At 39.1% G+C, this 20,626-nt stretch overlaps 1 protein-coding gene across 1 annotated transcript in view; it reads right to left on the reverse strand.

Annotated features, from left to right (window-relative positions):
• The window catches only part of ST8SIA4 (ST8 alpha-N-acetyl-neuraminide alpha-2,8-sialyltransferase 4), a 112,425-nt gene that overhangs the window by 55,690 nt on the left and 36,109 nt on the right, over positions 1-20,626 (reverse strand). Inside the window, exon 4 of the mRNA XM_006035355.3 lies at positions 5,178-5,471. Coding sequence (XP_006035417.1) covers positions 5,178-5,471 — 294 coding nt within the window. The remainder of the gene's footprint in view (positions 1-5,177; positions 5,472-20,626) is intronic.

Genomic DNA, 20,626 nt, shown 5'->3' on the forward strand with positions numbered 1-20,626 from the left:
GCCACTGCTTTCCCTGCTGTAGCAATTGTTGGAGGAACAAATTCAAGACAATCCTCTGATAATTAGATTCTATACCAGGAAACCTATAACACATTAATAACTTTTCCATATATAGAATCTTATTGTTGGGTGGGTCATCTTAAATACATGGTTGTCTTAGATTCAAGTAAATATAGTAATAATAGGAAATGATCCTAAATGTCACAGTCCCACTGTGTACTTCAAGTCTTTGTAGTCCTTGATGCACAAACATCAAGCTATGTTCCAGGGCAAAGATATGGAATCTTGGTGTTTTAACAAAACAAATTCAAGCAAATAAGCAAGGCAAATCATATAATAAAATAAGATACTTGCACAGACACCACTTTTTGTAGTTAACACTTGCTTGTTTTTATTTCAGCAGTAACTCAAACAGGATTTCCTCTTTCCATTTCAAATGTTGTATGATGTTAAAATGTTTAACTGACTACTAAGCTTTTATCTATAATAGATTAGATCTTTTGACAAGTCTCTCTCTCTCTCTCTCTCTGCTGCAGTGCATGTGTGGGTACATTTCCTTTTTCCATTTTGCTACTATGTATTCTTCACTTGCTTTTATCTTCAGCTGAGGGCTCTGTTATTTACCATAGTTTGTTTACTATGAGCTAACTCATACAGACTTGTGCTCAAGATAAGGGTGTGCCTGCAATCGGCCAAAACTAATTTTCTACAAATAAAAAGGTCGGCCTCTTCACAAAATAGTTTTTGGTAATACTACATCAGAAAAATGCCTTTCAGGTGTGCACACATCATCATGTACTTAAAAAAAATAAAAATCAACAGAAGTAAACCAAAATAAATGTAGAATTATAATGCACTAAATAGTCTTTAGAATTCTTAAGTCACAGTGTGCAATTTATACTTACTACTTGAATTGACAATCAGGGTTAGCTTTGCATTTGTTTCAACCAGTATAAATTACTCAAGAAGCCTGTGTGAGAGACGTAGCCATTTACATTGCACAAGTAGCACTAGAGATTTGGAAAATCCCACTGATTCCTATATTAAAGGATAATATAAACTCATTTAAGCCTGCCTGCTAATTGATGTGGGAATTGTCTAATCTTGGCTTTCTGTCCCTCTTTGGGACTCCTTACATTTTTTACTCACAGACTGCCCTAGCTAGCCTCTGCTTAGCTTTTCACACCTCATTAAGGCTCCTTAAATTGTTATTGGGAGTATCTTGCTTCTAACTACATTCTTAATAGGACCCATTCAGTTTCTGGGCAGTAGAGCAGTGGTTTTCAACCTTTTCTCATTTGTGCACGCTTAATTTTTTTTTTAAAGAAATGCAGACCTCTTTGAATTGTAACTGTGACTATTCACATACTTTTGATTGATCATAGTCACTTTAGACATAGTCTGAGGACCCCCAAGGGTTGGTGTACCACAGCCTGAAAACCACTGTGGTAGAGTACTCGCAACAGTTAAGATGAACTAAAAGAATTAACATTCCTGCCCTCCCCCAGAAATTTTTTTATTGGCAGACAAGCCTATTGTTTAACAACAAACCTCATTGTTAAACAAGACTGTATTATCTAAGTTAGTCGTGGAAGCTAGAAAAGTTTTTATTTAGAGTAACTTAGTAAACTTCCTATTGTGTAGATTTAAATTTACTTCAGTTTTTAGGTTGCAGGCTTATTACTAGGAGAATGTAAAACTTTATTTCAGGCATTTTTTTTAATGTACTATATTCTCTTCCTTTGCATGTCATATGCTCCCAAATAAGAGATGCGCCTTGTTTTTCAAAGACAGAATATAAGGAAAAAATTGATTTTTCCAGAGTCATGTCCAAATGTGTGACAGAGTAAATTCTCCTGGAAAGTGAAAACGTAGTGTCCAGGAAATGTAGCATCCCAGGAGACAGTTGGGAAGGAAACTATCTGATGTGTCAGGAGCCATTTTGTTGCAAAAGCAATAGCAAAAATGTTACTTCTTTATTGTATATAGTTCTGTAAAGAATGAAGAGCTGTTTTTACACCACAAGCCTTATCACCTACAGACCACAAGGAGCAGCTCATCCTTTCAGAGTTGGCTTAATTGCTACTTCAGGCACAAGCTACAGCTCTCAGCCAAAAGTTACTGCAACTGGGAGAGAGTTAACACAGGACTCCACCAATTTTCTTGGTGGGGACGGAGAGAAGTGGGGGCCCTTTTGGCAACCAGAGTACAGTGTCTGCTTTCTTCTGTTCTTCTCTGCTTCTATTTAGTGAAGAAAAATCAGCTTCCCCACTTAAGGGGTGATTTTGGGGATGAATGGCTGTATATGGTATGTGACTAAATATGTTAATACAAACTTTGAGAATAATCTTTACCTATCAGCTTCTACCATTGCTATAATATATAGTGTTCTGCTTGAAATATACACATAAGATAAATATAATAAATTAACACCATAATATTTTCTGTTTAACATGAAAGAGATGGTATTCTTTTCCTAGACTAAACTTGTATTTAATATTACACCTGATTACTATGAACATGCAACTTTTTTCCCCAAAGCAGGTAAAGTACATCTTCTGGACATTAAAAAGAATATTTACTTTAAAAGTACTGAAATCTTTCTTTATTCTAGTTTTAAATTTGACACATGAAGTAAAATTTAATTGCTTGCATCTCACTGTAGAAGCCAATGGAGTTAGACTATAAACATTTTTAAACCTTTTGTTTTCATTGCATGATTTTTCATATTATTCAAGAAAACTGTAAAGAATATTTAATAATGATGATTTTGTGTTGCTTACTGTAACATGCAACTCAATGCAGCCAGTAGGTCAGACAGAAAGTAGGTAATTAAAATCCAAAAGGAAAGCACTGAATTAAACAGCCAAGCACACTTTTCTAAAAGCAAAATCTCATTGTAGGATCATGCTAACTGTGACTTGGTGATAGTGGTCTAAATTCAAAGAAGTGACTAGCAATTTTGGGTGATTCAGTTTTGGCTTCCCAATTTATGATTCTGTAGAGATGTCTTATTATCAGGCCCTTCTGAGCTAGCTCAGCCTGACCCCCGTGCAGACTGGACAGTTAAAGCAGTGAAAATTACTAGTCACTTTTGATAATTTAAGCTGTTTCTACAGATGGAAATGGAAACAGATGTTTTGAAATTGAAACTGAACTTATTTATTCAGATCTATGCACACATGTTTAAACAAACCACACCAATCCATATGCTCTAAGCACCCTGAACACAACTTGAAAATTCAACAAAATCAAAGCCCAAATATAACTAAAGTGCAGCAGCACAATTAAAAAAATACAACAAACAAACACAGACTGTCAGAAAACTCAATACCAAAATTAAACTTCTCCTCTTACCAGTACTTCAAACATGTTCAAATGGCTATGTTTACTCACTTAATGCCATCAAAGGTTCCCATCACTTGGAAGATGATTGAATTCTGAATCCACGGCCTCCACATATGGCATCCACAGAAACCCCTTTTATGTGTACCAGTGGGCACATGACAATTTACACATTTCCAAAGGCCAGCTATACACTCATACAAGCACTTTAAAACACCACCAAAACATACCAAAATAGTACCTCATCAAATTAAGTACTATCTTGAAACACATAATTTTTGATCACATGTACGGGGACAGAAAATAAGAGAGATGTTGGGGTTGAGGCTAGAGCTGGACTGATCCTCAGCTTTCCATGAAAGGCTGCTAGGACCCCACTGATGTTGGAGCCCAAATCACCTCTACTCTGAGGACACAAAGAAAGGTTGAGAGGCTTTGGGAGCTGTTGCCACTTTTCTATCATATTCACCTTTCCTCTCTGGCTCTCTGCTCTCCCCCTATCTTTACCACCTGACCCTGCGAGGGAGAGGAGGGAGCTGAGAGTGGAAATTCAAATGGCTGCAGCCTGCTCTAGTGTCCGCCAGAATGCTCCAGCCAGGAACAGCACAAGGATATATGTGTACCTGCTTGGCTGAAGCATTTCCAAGTGTTTCAGCTGAAAACACATCAATTGTTACATCTGTCCACACCTGCTTACAATTCCCATCTGACCTCTTCTGTGGTGGTATGAGAGAAAAAGGAGGGCAGTTTCTCAGGCAGGCCCTAAAACTTTTACAACTGTTGACTTGACTGGGATGGTTGAGTCCGGGATGATCCTACTTTAAGTAGTGGGCTGGATTATGACCTCCTGAGATCCCTCTCAGCCCTATTTTCATGTGATCCTGCAATTCTATGTTTGGGTAAAAACAAACATCTAAAATACTATGCAACTCACAGGAAGCTACTACTACTCTTGAAGCATGGATTGAATGTGTGTTACATAATACTCATTCGACACTTAACAAATGAGTTGACATGCTGTACCCATCTGGATAGCCCCCTGTGGAATAAATCACAATAGTCTAATCTTGAAATGACAACACATGGATGACAGTTACAAGAGTCACATCATGTCTATACTCAGTTATGGGTTTGAAAAAAAATCTCTCACCTCCCCATGCAAAGTACCATTAACCATATACATAACTTTTCACAACTTCTACTTTTCTGATTAGTTGACTGGCTCAAATAGTAGGCTTCATTCAGGAGGACAAACCTTTGGGATAAGAAAGCATTTTGAGAAACTGCCTGAGAAACTTCCCTTCTTTTTTTCCTCATATCACTACAGAGCAGATTTTTCAGATCTCCCAGACCTGATAAATCATTTCCACAGTTATAATTTAATGATTCCATATGAAAATGCAGTTGTTTTTCTTGCCTCTACAATGCTACCCAATCTTCTCCTGGTAGAGGTATTATGGGGTTTTTATTGCCCATTATGTTCCAAAGGTGTCCACGAATGTTTGGAATTGATTTGCTTTTTCCAGGAATACCTTCCTAACAGGATAAAAGCATGTTGTTTGTAGAGGAAGAGAATAAAGGTTACCTATTTAAAGCATTCTGATTGTTTGCCTTTGAAAAGACTAAATGAGTGGATGGCATTTATTACCAAATTATATGAACTTTATTTAAAATATATTTTTAATAAAAATATTAAAAAGGTAAATCTATTATAAAAATAATAAATATTATGATACTTGTAACAGTTTACTAGAGTGTTTACCTATTTACTGGAAATTTAAGTTACGAGTTCCACTGTGCCAAGGACAGACCAGTCTTTTCCAGACACTTACCCTCTGACAGCATGAATAAGTCTCAGTGATGGATAGGCGGTTCGCACTTTCAATTTATTCTTAAGGATTAATGCATTAACCCACTCCACATGTTTCTCTCCGCCTTTGACCATGAAAGCAGGGATCCAAAGGACACTGTCATTCAGCATAGATAGTCTATGCACAAATTTTTCTCTGTCGCTCTCATTCCGAAAACCTCCAAATGCTCTTTGTACAACTGATGGATTCATGGTAATAAAATCAGATTTCGTTCCCACATCTGAAGCAAACTCCACCACTGGAGCTAGATTGCACCTGAAGAGGACAAAAATAAAACATAAATGATAATAACTATGAAACATTAACTTAGTTAAAATGGGTAAAAGGAAAGCTGAGAGTGAACATACAAGTCTGGTTTTTGCTGGCAATCAAAATAGAATTAAATAATATTGTATGAAGGTTGCATGAACCCACCCAATGTTCTAAAAAGGTATCAATTGTAATCAACTCAGCAATGAAGATGCTGTACAGTATATTAGAAGTTCAGATCATGAATGTTTGAATCAAAAATATCAATACCTAGAGTAGGTTATAGCTCAAACTCTTACTAGCAATCATGCCAATCAAATAACACATAATTTCTTATTGTTATCCATCACTTAAATATAAATTTAAAACAATCTTTAACTAAAATTATTGGTTTGGGGTTATTTGGTTGTTATTTGGCTGGTCAAAAATATATCATTTAGTATGTATATGATTTTTCATCAAAATGTAAAATTATGACAAAAATAGGTAGTATTTATGTTTGCCTTGGGGCGGGGCAGGGGGGGACGTACTGAAACTTTCTACTTTCCAAACACAGATCTTGTTGTTAAAATCGTCAGGACCTCATGAGTTCTCCAAGCTTAAACTTGTTCAAGCTCTGCATACCATCAGAAATCTTTTTATGGCCACAATTTTGTGTGTGTATATATGTATATATATACACACATACATACACACACACACACACACATATATAAGGCCACTTCCTTAAAGTTTCATTTTTTGCCATTAAGCTAATTATTTGTAACACAGCCATATAAGATATACTTAATAATCTATAAATGGATGAAATTTAAACCTTTTTACAAACAAGTTATATCTGCTGGCAGGGGCAGGTCCAGGGGAAGTGTGGTGGCGTAGTCACACCCTCCTTTATCTGTGCTGCCTGTGAGCTCTTGGCATAGCATCTGTCTGGAGCTCCCATTTTCACGTATTTTTAGAACCTAGGAACCTGGAGGGTAAATGCTGCCATCACTTTTCATCACTTCCTTTCCTCTCCTGCCGAATTCAATACAAAGGTGGAGGGAGGGGAAAATATTCACCCCCTGGGCTCTGCAGCCACAAAAAAGTAGGGGCTCTGGCCAAATCCTACACCAATCAATTGATGAGCTCAGAGCTACTACTCATTCAACCTCTAGCAGGAGCCCATGCTTGGTAGCCAGTATCTCATAGGTCACTGTGCATGCATGGCACAGTTAAGCTGTCTGTATGGAGGGAAGGCTCCCTTGGGAGGGCTCCCCTCCCTCCCCTCTCCCCTTTGCCACATTCCTGGATCTTCTGTTGTCTGTGGAAGAATAACAGAATCAATTTAATGCAGGCGCACGCCGAAAACAAGGCATCAAATAGCCCACATGCTTGGGGGTCTCTTGGTGTTTCTTTGTTTTTGTCATTTTGTAACTCAACCTTTTGTTATTTTCATTGTCATTTTTTGTTGGGGAGAAACATGGGAAATATTTTTTGTTAAAATTATAACGAAATATATGTTATCTTGGTAACAGCACTCAGCACTGTCAAAAACCACAAGAATATGAAATAACAGTCCATGAGAAAGAAGTATTATTCCTATTTTATACTTACGGAATAGAAACAAAGAAATTAAGTGACCTGCCCAATCTTTTCAATCTCTCTTCACTTCCAAAGGTTCTGTGTAGTTAGAAAATGGTAACTAAATGTAATTTCCTCTAGAAACTGAGAAATAATCTTCAGCAAGCCAGACTGCATGGCTAATATCTTGTGTCATCACTGATTCAGCAGTAATGTATCTAATATAAAAGGTTATGCTTCATAATGGCGCACTTTCTTAGTCTAATGTATCTAGCAGTACATATTTAACAGGTAGGCTTGCAGTAATAAGGAGACCCAAATATAGTCCTTGGTAATGGGGTTGTTCATGCACTATTATTACAATTCTTAGCCAGATTCAAACCTTAAAATTAGATATCCAATTATACATAAATGGGCAGTTAAATAAATTGTATTTTTTTCCCCCCAAAAATATCAACCACCTCTAGTGTTGGTGTTTTGTCCTTAGGAAATATAATTAATTATTTAGGTGCATATGGATTATGGATAATGTGCATAATTATAAATATTAAGGCCTGATTTTTATTTTGTTTGGTTTGGTTTTGGTGATAGTAAATGCGCTCTGAGCGGCTGTTGTTTCATGGAAGTATCAAGATGTCCATTAGGATAGTTTCCATTTAGATGCAGCAGCAATATAGAAGTCTGATAGGAAAATGAATAGTATTACATGAAAATGCGATGTTTATCTGACTTATACTTATTCCCCACCTATTTCAGAGTCTTCCAGTCAAAAAGAAGTAGGGCTAAAAGGGACCTCCAGAGGTAATCTAGTCCAACTCCCTGCCTGCAGCAGGATCATCCCTATCCAAACCATTGTATACAATCCATAAACTAAACTATACATAAAACTACCATCAACCCTGACCCAACAAAGACTTTACACCCTAAAGTCTCCCCTGCCACGGATAAAGCAGGGGAACCATAGCAGTCAACATCCTGCTTCTATAAAGTATTGATAATATATGCTCAAGAGATCCTGGATAGAGGGATGCACTCCCCACTACAGAGGAAGGCAAAACCCCCCACAGTCTATACCAAACTGACCATGGGGTAAAATTCCTTCCTGACCCCAAATATGGTAATTGGTCTGACCCTTGGTGGAGGGGCATGATCCTCTACCCAGGAACCTCCAGCTTTGGTCCCTGAAGGAGCATTGGCACACCTTAGTCAAAGTCCCTAGCCTTTTGCTGTAGCCAACACCCAGTGTCTGTGAGGAAGATTTAAAAATATCTAGACACATGAAGCTGAAAGCAGGGAGGGGCACTTCCTTCAAATAACCAGAAATAACTAAAAAGGGATACTTCCTTCAAATAATGTGATTTCAGTAATTACTGAACATAAGACATCAATGCAGATAGTTCTCTCAACTGCTTATGGCCTAGTATAGAAATAGTGCAAATACCTACAAAATCTCAAAATTAAAAAGCACACACTTAACAAAGAAATACATGGTAAAACTGCTTATGGCATTCTAAATTACCTCTGCAGATTAACCATTTTTATAATAAATGGTGCCTCCTAAGTAATTTAGGCTACCAGCTAGTAAATCTGATATCAAGATTTCTTTCAGATTCTGTTTTTAAAATAATACTTGGTAGACAGATACATGTTACAGTGATGGATATCTTATAAGAAAAATTGTTTCAATATCAGCAACTATCCACCTTGACTGAGGTTTAGAATGATGTTGAAATATTTATGCCATTCAATAAAATTGGACATAAACTATTCCCCTGGAGACATTTATTGTTTGTATGCTTTCTGTTTTGATTTTTATACAAGTTTAATGTTATTTTTAGTGTCTCTGTTATTACATTATCAGCAAAATGTTCTTAGTGTTTCATGAAACTGGTGCTTTCCTTTGAATTCAGCACTTTATTTGCTGAACAATAACTACCCACATCTAAGTGCAATATGTTTATGCCATTAAACTTCACATAGAATTATGTATTTCATTACTTTTTCTTCCTAGTTCATAAAGTAAATTTCTGCTCTCAAGAATCTACAATCTGGACATTTATATTTCTTTTCTGGAAGATTCAGATTCTAAAGCATTTGGTAGCTGTAATTCTGTTTCAGACTTCTTAGGGTCTCAGATATTCACATTTGAGTCTGCACATTGCACTTGCATGCTAAGCATGTGAAAGTAATTTGCTGAATTGGTTTCTGATTTGTTTTTAGCTTTTAATGTAGTGCTTTTTTCCTGTATCATGATTACAAATGTATTTAAATAACTAGTGTATTTTCTTCATAGCCAACAAATATCTTCTACTATCTTTTCTGAACATTCTTCCATTCAAGTAAGTGCATAGGCACAGGCTTAAATTTAAGCCTGCGCGTAAGTTTTATGGAAGTCAGTGGGTCTTAAGCACACACTTGATGAGAACTGTATAATTAATTATTATGTATCTAGAGTTTTTTTACTGCCCAAAGGTTAAATAGTGCCCTTCAGTAGCTAGATATTTCAATTCCAGCTCAATACAAAGTGTTCATATCCAGTTATGGATTAACAGTTTTGTGGCAATTTTTTTCTGGTCCAGAAATTTTAAGAAACAAGCTTCAAAATAAACTTTAATTTCTCCCATTAATAAAAAGTAATATAGAGATGTCCCTGCCAATGCCCATCCAAAATTCATAAGGGAATAAATACTACACTGGCAGTTACTGGATTATATACTTCTCACTTGCCACAGTATTGATATCTTCCAGCTACTTGATTGTCTAAAATCATTTCAAATACATTTTTCCAGTACCCCCAGAGTCTCTTAAAAAAATACTGTCGTCACTTCAGTCACCTCGACACTAAATAGGCCTTCCCCCATCAAAGCCAAGCAGGACTTGAAAACTTCCTCAAGTCACTTAGTAAAGTTGTGAATATAAAAAGCATTCAGAAATTCTCAGTTCTGTCCTGCACTGTAGATTGTGACTCTAGGATGGAAGTAAACAGCTGTAAACATGAGTACTGAAACTAATTCATCATGTCTTGTAGAATCTTGCAAAACTGTTTCTACAGCTTCCTTACTGTAGACTGATGAAAGGAATGATGCAAGCAGAAACTGTTCACACAAGAACTTTACAAGAAAAGGATGTTCTGGTTCTTCCTTTGTTTTTATCTATGTAATTGTATATTGGTAGATAATTCTGGTGTTAGAAATAGAATAGATAAATGTTTATATGTTTTAAAAAGCAGTCTATCAACAGCTTCTTACTTTCTCCTAACTTCCCTCACTTAGAAATGCCCCTTGTACACAATGAATGTTCTGAAATTGGTTTGATGGTATTGAGGTCTTTGCCAAAAGGGAAACAAAAGGGGAAGTTTCATAGTGTATGTTGGTTGTATCCTGTCTTTTACGATTACTTCCCTAACAAAAAAAGTTACCCACGAGATTACTAATGCATATGATATGATACAAGGCAGTATGATTTAAGCCTTGCTCTAGTTTTTTATAGGATAGCAAACTATATATTTATTCATAAGATCTTAACTAGAATAAGCAAGCCACGAGAAGACAGTAAGATAAACATTCATCTTATGAGTTCACGTCAAACTAACCACATATTCTTTCATGAAAAAAATTATTGTACAGTACTGGATATGTATAAAGATTCCAGTAAAGCAACAGTAATCAGAGGAACAGAATTTGAACAGAACTGCTGTGAAAGTCTCTCTTCTTCCAGACTTCTCTTCCAGGTGCAATAAATAATTCCTTGTTTACTGATCTTGATACAACTGAGGCATGCTCTTATTTCCCTAAATCAAGGATCAAAGTGGATTAAACTCTAGTATATCCACCATATGGTATTAACTAGAACTATACTGCAGAAGCCAAATTCTTCAAATTAGTCTATTAATAAATGTAACACACCCAAAAACCTAAATATGGCTCTATATTACTAGCAAGAACTTCAGCTTTTCTCCCTTCACATCCAGGAAACCTTGGTAAGTTTCAAAGCAAACTAATCACTAACATGGACCAAAACTGGAACCCTGACTCCAAAGATCCTGGGCTGCCTATGCATGTGCTTGAAGGTGTGGGCGGCAGCATTTTAATTAGAGAGGTTCCCCAGCAGACACTTTAATTAAAACACCACAGCGTCACATGTATTAAGCCCTCACGCATTAAAAATTGCCATGAGACACTTCATCTAAACTTCAATCAATGAGGTTTAGTTAAAGTGCTCCATGGCCATTTTTAAATGTGTAGGGGTTTAATACACGTGATGCTGCAGCAACACTGGAGCATTCTAATTAAAATGTGAAGGAGCATGTATGTAGGCAGCTATGAATTTTTGGAAACAGTCAGAATCTCTTAGCAGAAACTGACCAATGAGAGTAGTACCTACTCATTTAGTTTCAGAAACTGACATCAATGTTTTACATGCACTTAATGGAAAACAGCTTCATCATCTTGTCTTTTAACTAAATCTAGTATGCAGAAAAGTGATCATTTTTGATAATGAGATGGATACTTTCATTTCATAAAATGGAAGAGCAATAGTAATAATTAGTAACCTGCATGGAATGGGGAATTGTTATGAAGTAGTCTGGGAGCCATTACACCTCCTGCTGTAAATTAGAGCAAATAGTTCTCCAATATAAGGCAGCTGGACCACCCCAGAATTCCTCATAATAGTGGCTCCACAACCACCCTGACATAGTCCTCTCTACCCTAAGGTCTCTCCTAGGCTACATAGGGACTATATCTGCCCCTTAAGGTCTCCTGTAAAACTTGTCACAGAATCCAGAGTTCTTGGCTGGTTTCATAAAAATGATACATCCCTTTTTTAAAGGGTAACTGATAACATGTTTCCTCATTTGTTGTTTTACAAAACCATAATTTATGCTGAAGATCATTAAGTCCCTGGTTCTTAAGTATCACTATGACCATAATGTAGATTCTTTTCATTTGAGGCAATGCAACAAAGTGATAGGGAAGGACTAAGTGGTGGCAATCCACATTATTTACCTCTTTATTGGCAGTCCTTGATGCACCATTAACCATGAGTTACTGAGTTGTTACTGTTGTTTCCAGTACAGGTCCTTTGACATGGCAATAAAGAAAGGAATTTATATCATTGAAAGTTTGCTATATATTACATGAAAAAGCTACATCGGTGAAATATGGTGAATGAGATTTTAATCACAAAAAGCCAGAAAACTGAAAGTTGTAGTTCCCGCAGTACCTGCAACTCTGCCTTTTTGTGTGCATAGAGTTTTACTTATTACTCTACATAATAGGATTAATCCGCATGGCAGCTCTCAAACCAATATCAGAAAAACATATTATTGTAATATGGGGAATTTTAGAATCACTACCTAATTCAGTGGTGATGGAGGGGGTTAAAAATATGATTATTTATATTTTATGAGATTTAAATTGATTTTTTTCCCTGATTATAAAAGAGCTCTGTGGTTGTGAGCTTGGAGTATAGCAAGAAACTGGACTTTTGATATTCAAAATAGAGAAGAAAAAATATTCCTTGTAGTGAATCTGTACTAACTGGTAAGTTACTTATCTTAATCATAAAACAAAGCAAGTGAAGAAGCAAGCTAAGGAAGCAGACCGTTAAATATAGAAGTGGATGAAGAGACGTTTTTGTTTAGAAGCAGAAATTGAATTTTGAGAATCTTAAAAGCAACTGAGAGTTCTGTCAGATTTAGAGATTTGTTGGAAGAAAAAAAAAGTGTAAGTGTTTTTGTTTTTGGTGTTTAGAAGCGATCTGAAAAAGACAACCTTGCTTTGTTAATTAACAAGGAAGTGTGTTTTAATTGTGAATCACAATTTTATTTATACTTTTAGTTATCTCTGTTCCTGGAAAAACATAAAAAGTTAGGCCTGTCTTGCATGCTCTGGAAATAAATCAGTTATGATGTCAACAAATTGCTTCTCTTAACCCTATCCTGTTGTGATATTTGACCAGTCCTCAATGTCTAGATGAGTCATTGAATCATTATTACTGTTTTACTAGACTCCGAATTAGTCTCTTGGCTTACCCTCCTCATCACAAATTCAGTCCAAGATTTATAAAAAGGAGTGTCTAAGGTGAGGCTTCTCTGCTCTCAGGGCCTTGTTACATGAGACACTTAATATATATTAAATCTGTGCAGTAGTAAAGTTAAAACATGTCCTCAGCAGTCACCAGCTCAGGACTCCAATGCAGTGCAGGGGCTGTGACCCACAATCAGCTGCTTGTTGGTCCCAGTCCTGGCACTGAACTGGAACCAGTTCAAGACTGGTGCAGTACCAGGCCTAGGACCGACAAGCAGTGAACTGTGCTTGTATTAACTCTGTGGACAAGTTGGATGGTAACTGAATGTGTGTTATTTAATATAATCCAGAGACATTCCTCCTGCAGAAAGTCCTAACTCTGCTATGATAAAATCATACCTAACATGTGTTTTACTGCTTGAATACATGGACACTTGTGTGATAAATGCAGTTAATGTCCTAAGTATAATAGGTAAAATGGCTGTATCATTTAGTTTCCTAAGTAATCATCCTGATTTTCTAAATCACTTGGCCCCCAATGACCAGGCTGCATGTTAACCCCCCTGCAAGCCACATGCAACATGTGGACTGCCAGTTGGACAATCTTGCACTAAATCGTACAACTGACAAATCTAAGGCCAATTTTTTTGCTGAGAAAAGAAGAGACAAAACAGAAATAAGAGGAAGCTGAACTTCTAAACTGTTAAGTGTTGAATGAAGTGAGCAATATAATTCTAGGCACCACCATTATCGCTCCTTGCTCACATATTGTAATTAAAGCTAGTTTATTTCACACTAGGGCAGTTTGTAGGAAAAGAGAAAGGACAAAAGAATAACACCTTCACAGAACTTGAAGGAGCACTGATGAAAATGTTTTAAAGGCTTTACTGAAATTGTCCCATGCCCACTCGCATAACACCTAAAAGTGCAATTCTGCTCGGAAGAGGAGGTTTAAAAAAAAAAACAAAAAAAAAACAAACAAAAAAAACCAAACAAACCAAAACAAAAAAAAGACGACGACGACAATTCTATTCCCCAGACCTGCCTGCTCCCTATGTATACTCCGAACAAGACTTACTGTAACAATAACCAAAAAAAAAAAAAAAAAAAGGTTTCTATTACTTTTTTTCCTCTGTAATCCCTATTTTTGGAAAGCCAAAATAGCTTAGATGAACCTAGTTAGATATCACTTTTACTTGTATAATCAACACATGCTGTTTATTAAGTTCCAGCATGATGTACCTGTGCAGACTTCATGAAAGCAAGTAGAACAAACAGGATTCACTGAGGGAATAATTTCAAGATAATAGAGAAGTGGAAAAAAAGAGAGGCTGCTTTGGATGGCAAGAGCTTTGTTACAGAGCATGATGTGAAAGACAGAAATTCAGATTAATTCTCAGAAACCAGGCTGCATTAGCAGGAATAGCAACTGCAGAGGTGGGGTGGAGGTGGTGGATGTCACTTTCACTTATAAAATGTGCTTCTGAGACAGAATGAGTATGGACAGAACACAGGAACTTGATATGCTATTTTTTTAGGTTAGTAGTATACTTTAAATACAGACTTGTGTGACATGAGCCATATTACCCACATGCAAAATTCAATTTTTCATTGCTTTGCTATTTGAGAAGTTCCTTCTGGGCAGAAATGAAGATATTTGTTTGGAGTGTAAAAAGACAAGTAGTTTTTACATACTGGAACTGTACTAAGCACTATGTTATTTCATTTAGCCAGAAACCTCAGAATTGGAAGAATTATTTTAGAGAATTTGCAGGTTTACAGAAAAGTCACTATTGGGTGAAGATTGCAGAGGAACAGAACTTTTACTTAGACAAGAAGATTGAAATGTTGGCAATTTTAAAGTGAATTAGCTTCTTCAGGACTTCCGTATTTTATTTAGAAGAGTACTGTTAAATGACTTTGTATGAGAAGATACAGTATTTGAGAATTTTAATGTGTTTTTCTTAAGAAAGGAATATATGGTTTAACTTTTGATGGAACATTTACTAAAACATTTAAGTATCATTTCAGTGAAGCTACAAAGCCCTTAATTGAGAGGCAACATTGAAACACCTTTACATGAAATAATACAATGCAATGCATTATATGAATATACAACAGAAAACTTTATATGTTCTGCTTTTTCTCATAAAGTAATATCTCTGAAAATGAAAAGGAAAGATTCTAAATGACAAATTCCACTCCCTGTTCTTCCCCCTAAGCACCATTTAGGCACTTTATAAAAAGTGCTATATAGTAGCCACAAAAGGATAGAAGAAAATTTCTCCATTTATTACACAGAACTTGCATATACAATTCTGCCCCATAAAGTCTTTGAGTGGCAAGGCTGGAGACTGGAAAGGACTGAACAGTTCAGAAGTTGGCTATAGTGAAATTACCATGAGGTTTCTGGACAGTATTGAAATTCATCAGCATCCCAGAATGGGCTCTTGTTAATTAGAGCAACCAGGTACTATTCTAATGTGCACTGAGGGCACTTTACTTCTAGGAGGAATCAAATCCTTGGATTCATTAATGCACCATAATTACAGCTAATTACATGTATTACCTGTAATGACAGGTACTAATTTAATATGTTGTAATTGGTGATACTGCGCATTAGCACAAACAAATGGGTTTTTTGTGACGTTAACATTCACTAGAGTAAATCTACTGTGCGCTAATGGATAAACATGGATTTTGCACCCCACAATAATGTATGGTAGAATTAGTCTACTGCGCTCAAACCGTCTCATGTAGATGTACCCAGAGTATGAAAATGGTATGTTTCTAGTATATTTACTGGATTCAGCAAGACAGGATCAATGCCAGGTTTCACTGAACTTCTGGGCTAAGTACTGACAGTCAAAAAACCCGAGGCTGAATCAATTCAGTCTCTGCAGTTTTCTCTAACCAACATAGATGGAACAGATAAGCAAGTGAACTATCATTCACTTTTCAAACAGGAAAGGCAGCCAGACCCCTGCAGTGGCTCATACCAGCAGGTGGGGGTGCTAGAGCCCACCTCCCAACCTGGTGGCCATTGCAGAGAGCCTGGAGCTCTTTGATTCCCCAAGCCACACCCCTTCCTCATTCTCCCAGTGAGCTGAGTAAGGGAGGGGGGGGGAACCAGGAGCAGCCCAAGAGGAGGAAACCAGAACTGGGGGCTTTACTCTGCCCTGCCCACAGCCAGGAGTGAGGCTGGAGTCTCCTAACCATGCCTCCTTCTCAGCCTCCCAGCCAGCTGAGGCAGCAGGGCAGGGAAGCCTACACCTGGGATTGGCTCCACCCCCAGAGCTGGGACCCAGAAACCACACCCCCTCCTTAGCCTGGAACTGGCTGAGGGGTGGGGAGAAAGGGAAGCCTGAAGCAGGGGGCTTGCTCCACCTCCTAAAGCTGGGAGCAGGGCTGGAGTCCCCTAGCCATGCCCCCTTTTCAGCCTACAGCTGGTTGAGGGGAGTAGGGGTGGGAATGACGCTCCCAAGGGGGCTTGGCTTCTCCCTCAGAATTGGGATCCAGGAGCCATGCCCACTCCTCAGCCTCCAGGATGGATGGGGGGAAGCTTGTAGCAGGGCTTGGCTCTGTCCCCCTGAGCTGGGAGTGGGGCTGAAGCCCCCTAGCTATGCCCCCTTCTCAGCCTTCAGGCAGGTTGACGGGAGAGGGGTGGAGAAGGGCTGATGAGGGGGCCTTGATCTGACCCGTCAGAGCTGGGAGCCAGAAGCCATACCCCATTCTCAGCCTTGGGCTGGCTGAGGTGAGAGAGAAGAAGCCTGCACTGGGGCTTGGCTCTGCTCCCAGAACTGGGAGCCATGCCCCTTCCCAGCCTCTAGGCCAGCTGAGGGGAAGAAGATGGAAAAACCCACAGTGGGGCCTTGATTCCACACCCACCAGAGCCAGGAGCCATGCCCCACTTTCAGCTGGCCTGGAGGCTGAGAAGGGGAAGTAGCTAGGGGACTTGGGCCCCACTGCCCTGGTTCTGGGGGAGTGGAACCAAACCCGGGTGCAGGCTTTTCCCTCCTCACAGCCAGCTGGGAGTTTGAGAAGGGGGTGTGGATCCTGGCTTCCAGCTCTGGGGGCAGAGCCAATCCCCACTGCAAGCTTTGCCTCTCCCCCTCCATGAGAAAGTAGCATGTAGCCACCTATTTTGATGACTGGTATTTCTTGTTTATTTTAAGGGCAAATACATGTTCTTACAATTTCTCCAATTTGCACAATTCTTATTGAAACCTCGCCAGTCCTGCAAAGGTTATGTTAGAAAGGACCATGTTGTTTTGTATTTCAGATTAATGACATGAAGATAAACCTTATTGAAATTAACTGAGATCGCTAACCCATCTTACACAGACTACATAATCATGGAATAGACAGTTTGGGACCCGATACCGAAATTAAGTTATGTGGGGGCTTTGTTAATGTCTTGTGTGAAAATTTACATTCAAACAGCTATATGATACATAGTGATATGAAACCTACTGATTTCCTGGGGAAACCAATCTAAGGATACCAACTGGTAGTGCCTCAGGAATATATAATTTATACAGAAAAAGATGTATCCATTTGAGTACTCCTGAGGCAACAATGATTTCTCTGAAGCAGTAGTAGCTTTATGAAGCCAGGGGAAAAAAAAGTCTATTTCAATTTCTTGGCATTTTTATTATATAAGGGGGGCAGGGGAGAGAAAGGAAGTCACATTCTCTGCCCTTAGCTGTTGGATGAGATGTTAACTCTCACACTGCTTTCATTAGAGTGTCTAGTCAGCAATTGAGGGTATAAGAACAAGAAGAAAGTAAGATAAGTTAATTCTATCGGTGTTTTTAAGAAGCTCACCAAAAACACTTCCAACCATTCACAAAAAAGTGTCACTCTCTGACCTCTTTCCTTTACAAGCCGATAAACAAAACAATACCATGCCACTATAACAAAAAAGCACAAGCAGTCATGATTTATCCAAGTGCAAAGACAAGATCATTACACAAACATACCTCTGACTTCTGGCTTCATTGTGCTAGGGTCCCAGAGATCTGTAACTATGGGCATAGTTATACTGGCAAACTCTGCAGCAAAACACCTCTTGTCACTACATGGAAACTAACCCTCAAACTGAAAATAATGTAGACAGCTTACTGTCACAGGGCCAATAAGTTCTTCTGAGAAGCAATGTTTCATTATGGGTCTCTTTAGCACCATACAGCTGTAGTGGAGACATGCATACCCTCAAACGTATTTTACTCAAAAATAAACCATTCTGTTCATACATTTCTTGAAGGAACCAATATAAAACCAACAGACTCTGTCTTGGGTCATGTGACTGTTACTTATCTGAAGTAACAGTCATGAAGTTGCTCCAATAATAATAATAATAATAAAAAAAATCAGAAATAAAAATCCCTTGCTGCTTAGAATTAGTGACACATCCCTCCATGGATGCTGTCTACAAGAGTAAAAGTACCAGCAAAACACCAAACTTTGACACCAAACTTTGGGGCAAAGCATCCACACCAGAAGACAGGCAGGTTATCCAGGCTGACCTGGACAGGCTCAGCAAGTGGGCGGACGAGAATCTGATGGTGTTCAACGCCGATAAATGCAAGGTTCTCCACCTTGGGGAAAAAAAACCCGCAGCATCCTTATAGGCTCGGCAGTGCTATGTTGGCTAGCACTATGGAAGAAAGAGACTTGGGGGTCATCATTGACCACAAGATGAACATGAGCCTGCAATGCGATGCGGCGGCTAGTAAAGCGACCAAAACGCTGGCTTGCATCCATAGATGCTTCTCAAGCAAATCCCGGGACGTCATTCTCCCCTTATACTCGGCCTTAGTGAGGCCGCAGCTGGAGTACTGTGTCCAGTTTTGGGCTCCACAATTCAAAAAGGATGTGGAGAAGCTTGAGAGAGTCCAGAGAAGAGCCACGCGCATGATCAGAGGTCAGGGAAGCAGACCCTACGATGACAGGCTGAGAGCCCTGGGGCTCTTTAGCCTGAAAAAGCGCAGGCTCAGGGGTGATCTGATGGCCACCTACAAGTTTATCAGGGGTGACCACCAGCATCTGGGGGAACGTTTGTTCACCAGAGTGCCCCAAGGGATGACGAGGTCGAATGGTCACAAACTACTTCAAGATCGTTTCAGGCTGGACATAAGAAAGAATTTCTTTACTGTCCGAGCCCCCAAGGTCTGGAACAGCCTGCCACCGGAGGTGGTTCAAGCGCCTTCATTGAACACCTTCAAGATGAAACTGGATGCTTATCTTGCTGGGATCCTATGACCCCAGCTGACTTCCTGCCCTTTGGGCAGGGGGCTGGACTCGATGATCTTCCGAGGTCCCTTCCAGCCCTGATGTCTATGATGTCTATGAAAACAGGTGGATGAAGTAAAGAATTTATAACTTGTAGATTCTGCAGAAACCAGAGAACAAAATCTGATTGTGGCTAGCGAAAACTAGTCTCCCAAGTAAACATCCTGTTCAGACTTAGCGCTGTTCAGATCAACAGTGGTAGCTGGTGAATCTCTGAATTTAGGAATGTAGTGACTCATATTTTAGAGTTTAATTCAAGATACAACACATAACTTGTTTACAGTACAAGCTTATAAAATTAGGTTACAAAGTCTACCTGTCCCTACACTGGGATTACATCTATCAGAGACAGTGTGGGTTGTTTTCGTCAAATATACATAGTGGTCCTGTAAAACCTAACTGCAGGATTAGACCTTGAGACAGCTCTATTTCTTTTTTTCCTTTGTTAGTAATATGTAATTTCCATAATAAAACTTTATCCATACATGATCAATGGGACTAGTAGCCTAAGAAAGGAGTGCAATTATATATGAATAAAATATTGTGAAAAGATTTAGATACAATAGAAAACCGAGGATTATTTAACATTTAAGTGAGGCACTGTGAAGGAAACCAAGTCACTGGACACCAGTCAGGTACAGTTGATACTACTGAAAAAGTGTAATTATGTGCTCCATAACAGTTTGCTTAACCCAAATACAGAAGTTGCCACTATCATGGATGTCACTGTAGAATAACTTACTTCATCTCAGATGAGAGGTGAACTAGGGTTATTATATTTCCAGTTCCAAAACAGAGGACACCTGTCATACAGGGGGAGAGGGGAGTATATGGCTGTGGTGAGGGCAGTGATATGGTGGTTCCCTGCCCCTGCCCATTCAGTTGCCCCTCACTCCCAAGCCACAGCCCTCCCCCCAGCCCTGCTGCTGCCCCTCACTCCCTGCCTCCCTGGGCCATGCTGGCGCCCCTCACTCTTGACCTGCAAGCCCATGGTGTTGCCAGTGCCCCACCCTCCTGACCCACAGTCCTCCACCCCCCTGATGCCTTGCAGTCCCAAACCACAGCCCCCCCACCCTCCATGCCTCCAGTGCCCCTCACTCCCAAGCCACAGCTACATCCCTGCTGGTGCCACTCATTCCCAACCTGCCCCACCCCCACTACTCTCCAGTATCTCCTGGCCACCCTACCCCTGCGAGCATAGGCACCAGCCCCGGTACAGCCAGGTGAGCCATGCAGCTCCCTGCTGCCCCCAAGGATCCCCCTCACCTCTTTCCC

The sequence above is a fragment of the Alligator sinensis genome, unplaced genomic scaffold (genome assembly GCF_000455745.1).
Source record: "Alligator sinensis unplaced genomic scaffold, ASM45574v1 scaffold1214_1, whole genome shotgun sequence".
Classification (NCBI taxonomy): Eukaryota; Metazoa; Chordata; order Crocodylia; family Alligatoridae; genus Alligator; species Alligator sinensis.